This window comes from Pinus tabuliformis, chromosome 2_1, assembly GCF_031772625.1.
Source record: "Pinus tabuliformis cultivar Carrire ecotype Pingquan chromosome 2_1, CPIR1, whole genome shotgun sequence".
Lineage (NCBI taxonomy): Eukaryota > Viridiplantae > Streptophyta > Pinopsida > Pinales > Pinaceae > Pinus > Pinus tabuliformis.
The window spans coordinates 581,332,167-581,336,813 of record NC_142299.1 but is presented as its reverse complement, the minus strand read 5'-3'; the positions used below and the strand labels follow the sequence as shown (position 1 = coordinate 581,336,813).

General features: G+C 37.3%; 1 protein-coding gene across 1 annotated transcript; it reads right to left on the bottom strand.

Annotated features, from left to right (window-relative positions):
• Positions 1–1,247: 1,247 nt before the first annotated feature.
• Positions 1,248–3,644, bottom strand: LOC149201796 (protein kinase STUNTED-like). Its single transcript, XM_089399823.1, has 7 exons — positions 3,280–3,644; positions 2,903–3,151; positions 2,571–2,731; positions 2,342–2,418; positions 2,103–2,250; positions 1,851–2,000; positions 1,248–1,644 (listed from the first exon to the last, which is right to left on the bottom strand). The coding sequence occupies exons 1-7, from the start codon at positions 3,500–3,502 to the stop codon at positions 1,372–1,374; spliced, it is 1,281 nt and encodes a 426-aa protein (XP_089255949.1). The 5' UTR covers positions 3,503–3,644; the 3' UTR covers positions 1,248–1,371.
• Between the last annotated feature and the right edge of the window lie 1,003 nt (positions 3,645–4,647).

The window sequence follows — 4,647 nt, the reverse complement described above, 5'->3', positions numbered from 1 at the left end:
TATAGAACAGCTTTGCAATTACCTGAACTCGAGAAGCAGCGTTTCATGGCAATAAAAAATTGCCAAAATATAAATACTATATAATTATAAGTTGAGCTCAGATATTTGCAAAATCTGTTAGATTCTTACAATTATTATTCTTTTAGTGATGAGATTAGTATGTTGTTAAGTCAGCAGAATGGTACCTGTCTCTTCATGTTATTATGTAGCAAAATGGTACCATGGAAGGAATATGACCCACGAACATATAGTGGTGGAATTTTACACAACCTAAACCATTCTTATTGAATTTTGTGGATATTGTCATGATTATGGCTTGGTAATTAAATAAAAAGGAATTAGGTTCAGTCCTTTACAATAAGTGATGAATATGCACATTAGTATGGTGACAAGGTCTTTAGTTATTGCTATTGTTAACCATAAATCCTTCCATCGATGGAAACATTTCTATGGATGAAAAGTGAAAATGCAGTGTGGTGTGTGCTGTGATATCCTTGAAGATGAATAAATGCATTCTACTGTGTAGCTTTTAACTTTTGATTCTCATTAATACCATAGTATTCACCGGTACACCTTTGCATTGTCTTCTGTGATATTCAACCTGAATCTTGAAAACCCTGCATCTGTTCATTCCTGATATTATGCAATAAAAATTGCTAGTGTTATAAATGAAATTTGAAAATTAGACATGGCTACTCTATTTTAATAGTTGGTGAATGCTAACCATTAACTATTTGAACCCTTGGTCCTTTTGTTAGACCAAAAACGCATCAGGCATGGCCCTTATGGCGCATCAAAGAAGGATCTCAAGCTTCAGCACATTTGGTCCATTTGATCAATCAACCTGGCATCCATGAGAACTGGTTAGTAGTGGGTAGTTCTTTCTACGGTTCTCTCCACCACTTCTGAATTGACAATATAGTAGCATTACCAAAAAGTTACTCTTCTTGGTACTTGTCTACCCAAAGCAGTGTAATGAACACCGTAGATCCATTTTCACTATTTACATGAGATTGACAGTAAAAAGTAGAAATGTGGACACGACACTGAAAAAATCAGCATGCGAACAAAAGATGCCAACTAGTCAAACATTGCTCAGATCTACAACCAAGATAATGGAGTACTGACATCTTGATCTTCCTTTCCACCCATGAGCTTGCTTCTAACTTCAAGGAATGCTTTAACGAAGTCAATGTTATTGTTCAATCCCCTAGTTTTCATACAATCCTTAGCTATTCTTTGAGGTCTAGCATAATACATCACATTCCTGGCCATATAAGAATATGAAACCACTGTGGCCATGGGAAACTTATAAAGCAACCATAAACAAATGTATTGCTGGCAACAAAACTCACTTCTTTTAATCTTGAATTAAAAGCTTGATGAATTGCTACATCGGCGCAGTCCGTAATCTTCCAAAGAATTGTTTGTTGGCAAAATGCCCACACTATGATCTGTGCTACTAAGTGATACCGTATCATCATCCACCCCAAGCATGGCAAGGGTGAGATGGGTTTGTATATCATGCCCCCCCTGATTTTCTACAATGTCATCCTCATCTGAAGTATCCATATCCTTGATCATTGTATTCTGGCACCACGCCCAGTCAGTCCTCTCATCTTCTCCTTGTAGTAGTTTTAAAATCTGCCATTAATCATATCTTGGTATTAAAGAGTAAGCAGAGATGAACAGATGTGGTTAACATAGAGTGTTTTATAGCTAAAAGAAAATGTAAGAGAAATTGCACCCTAAAGTAATTTTTGTAGGTAAAGAATACCCTCAAAAAACACACGAGGTAGTAAAAACAAGCCCCTGAAGCATATAGAAATGAATAGAGGAAGATAAATTACTCGGCTCATGCAAGGACAGTAATGAGATGTTTCCCTTAGACAAAGCGTAGCAGCAAGCATCATTCTATGCATTTCATTTGTATCATAAACATTTTGCAAACATTTGTCAGCAAGACTTTCCATATTCCCATCCTGTAAGAGTGGTCTTGCCTGGTTTCAACATTTACAGAAGGTTAAACATGAGCCCCTAATAAGGATAATCAATATAAATAAACATGAAGAAGAGAGTCAACTGTAAAAACCAGGACTTACCCACATAATCAGGCTTTCTTGACCCTTGGGACTTGCTGTATCAATTGGCTTCCTTCCAGTTATTAGCTCAAGAAGGACCACACCAAATGCATACACATCCGTCTTCTCATTAACCTTTCCATAAACAAAGTATTCTGGAGCAAGATACCTGTCAAACTACAATCACAATTAGTGAATTTACAAATTGGATAGCTTTAATCTGAAAATGGCCAATCGAAACTGGGAAGATGCTTACATACCCAAATGTTCCTAAAACATCGCTGCAAGTGATATATGAAGATGTTGGTGCCCACCTTGCTAGCCCAAAATCTGACAACTATTATAATAACACGCACATTAATTCTGTTGAAATTTTTCATTAGTGTAGAATTCCAAGTTTCAGTTTACAAGTCTAGATCACTAAGATCTCTTCAAATACTGAATTGTGCAATTTAGTCTTGATTCTTCTTGCAGTAAAAAGATTTATACCTGTGGTTCAAACTCTTCAGAAAGCAAGATATTGGAAGACTTTACATCTCCATGAATGACAGATTGAGAAAAGCCATTATGCAAGTAATCTAATGCTTCAGCAACTCCTACAGCCACTTTTAATCGCACTTTCCAAGGAAGTATTGGCTTTTCCTCTCCTCCTGAAAAATATATACATAGTCAATAGCTAGGACTATAATCAAATCTCAGAAAAGAGAAAATGAAAGACCCTGCCATACAATACATAACACTATGATGCTTAAAACGTACTACTGCTTAATATTTCTACACGATTTCATGATTCTTAAAATGCAATACTATTGAGTATATACCATGGAGATTCTCTTCAAGGTTTCCTCTGGATACAAAATTATACACCAGAAGGCGGTTAAGGCCTTCTGCACAGTAACCGATAAGTGTAATGACATGGTTGTGCTTCAATAGAGTAAGAATCTCAACTTCAGAAAGAAGCTCTTGCTCTGTTTTGGATGATGAATTCAAGATTTTCACTGCCACCGATTGTCCATCAGGAAGAAATCCTCTGTACACCTTACTGCAGCCTCCTCTTCCTATAAAATTCCCTGCAAGAATAAGGATGTTACATAATTGAATTGAGTTCACAAGGTTAATATACATTTCAAGGGAAATTTCCCATTCAAAACAGAAGCACAGAAATGAAAAACTCCATGAGGAAAACTACAAATGCAACCTGTTGAAAAACCAGAAGTAGCAGATTGCAACTCCTGATATGTAAAATGCCTGCAGGTTTTACTTTGACAAAGGAACTCTAATCTCCTTGCCAAACAATTTTCTTCTCGATCAGAATCATTCTGCTGACTGCAAGGAAACCCTTCTTCTTTAGAGCATGCTTCAATTGGTGCTACCTCATTTGAAGACCGAGCTTCATGTTCATAGTTGCAAACCTTCTGCATAATCTGTCCTTTCAAATGAAGCTCTCCAGTTGCCTGTGTAAGCCTATTTGGCAACTGTAGTGCCCATTCAACTACAGATGTTTGTTTTGATGTAGACTGTGGAGTAGGAAGCTTGGTCAGTGAATCGGCTCCACGTAAGAGGGGCCATCTAGGTACTGATTCTCCTTTCTCTGTAATCAGTCCCGAAGTCGCCCTTTTGGGAACCTTTTGGTTAAGAACTACCCACTACTAACCAGTTCTCATGGATGCCATAACAAAAGGGAGAAGCATGCCAAGGAAAATGGCATGAGTAAAGAAGAAATTGAAAAGGAGATTTATGAGTTGAAGGAGAGATTCAACATAGTCAAAATGAGGCTTGAAAGAGAATACCAAAGGTAGAGATGGGACCTAAGGAAGAAGGCCAAATTACTTGTCAGAAAAAAGATTTTAAGAGGAAGACCCCTAAAGCTAGAAAGCTAGGGAGGAAGATGAAGCACCTGTTGAGCCTAAAGTTGAATTAGTTCACTATTTTGAACCAGAGCAGGGAATAGTCCTTGATGATGAGGAAGATGTTGAAGAGAGACTATCAGAGAGTCTCATGGACTGCATAAAGAGTTCAAATCAACATATGGATTTGTTGATAGAAGATATGGTGGAAAAAGCATCATAACAGTAGAGGGAGCTACACAAAGAGGATGTCGATGAGACAATAAATGAAAGTCTCATGGGAGGTTAGCTAGAAGTGCTCATAACATATATACCATATGGGGCTAAAGAGCTTGGTGATTATGATACTGATGCTATGTGTATAGATGCAGATGATAAGGATTTTCAAGAGGGACAATCATTCATAGTTGTCATAAGAATAGAAGAAAGAGAAGGAGTACCTTCCTAAAGCATGGAAGGAAGACAAAATTTGATGTTGGAGGCATTAGAAGAGGCCAGGTAACCTTTTATTTTTAAAATTGGTGAATTTTATGTGAATGCATGCTTTTCATGTGAGGAGAATGGACAACTGGTCCAAAAGGAGAACGAGAGCACTAAATTGATCCAAGAAATCCAAATTGAGGTAGTAGATGCTAGACAATCCTCAAGGAAGGATGAGTTTCCAAAAGGAAAAAACAATGCATAATGAAGCCAAGATAACCTTGCAAGCAATTTTCAGA

What these genes read in the sequence shown, in the direction of transcription:
- LOC149201796 (XM_089399823.1), bottom strand. Translation starts at nt 3,502, where the DNA reads ATGCAGAAGGTTTGCAACTATGAACATGAAGCTCGGTCTTCAAATGAG. An exon ending in CCTTGAAGAGAATCTCCATG is followed by an intron (nt 2,732 to 2,902) that starts GTATATACTCAA and finishes TATATTTTTCAG; the next exon opens with GAGGAGAGGAAAAGCCAATA. An exon ending in AAGAAAGCCTGATTATGTGG is followed by an intron (nt 2,001 to 2,102) that starts GTAAGTCCTGGT and finishes TGTTGAAACCAG; the next exon opens with GCAAGACCACTCTTACAGGA.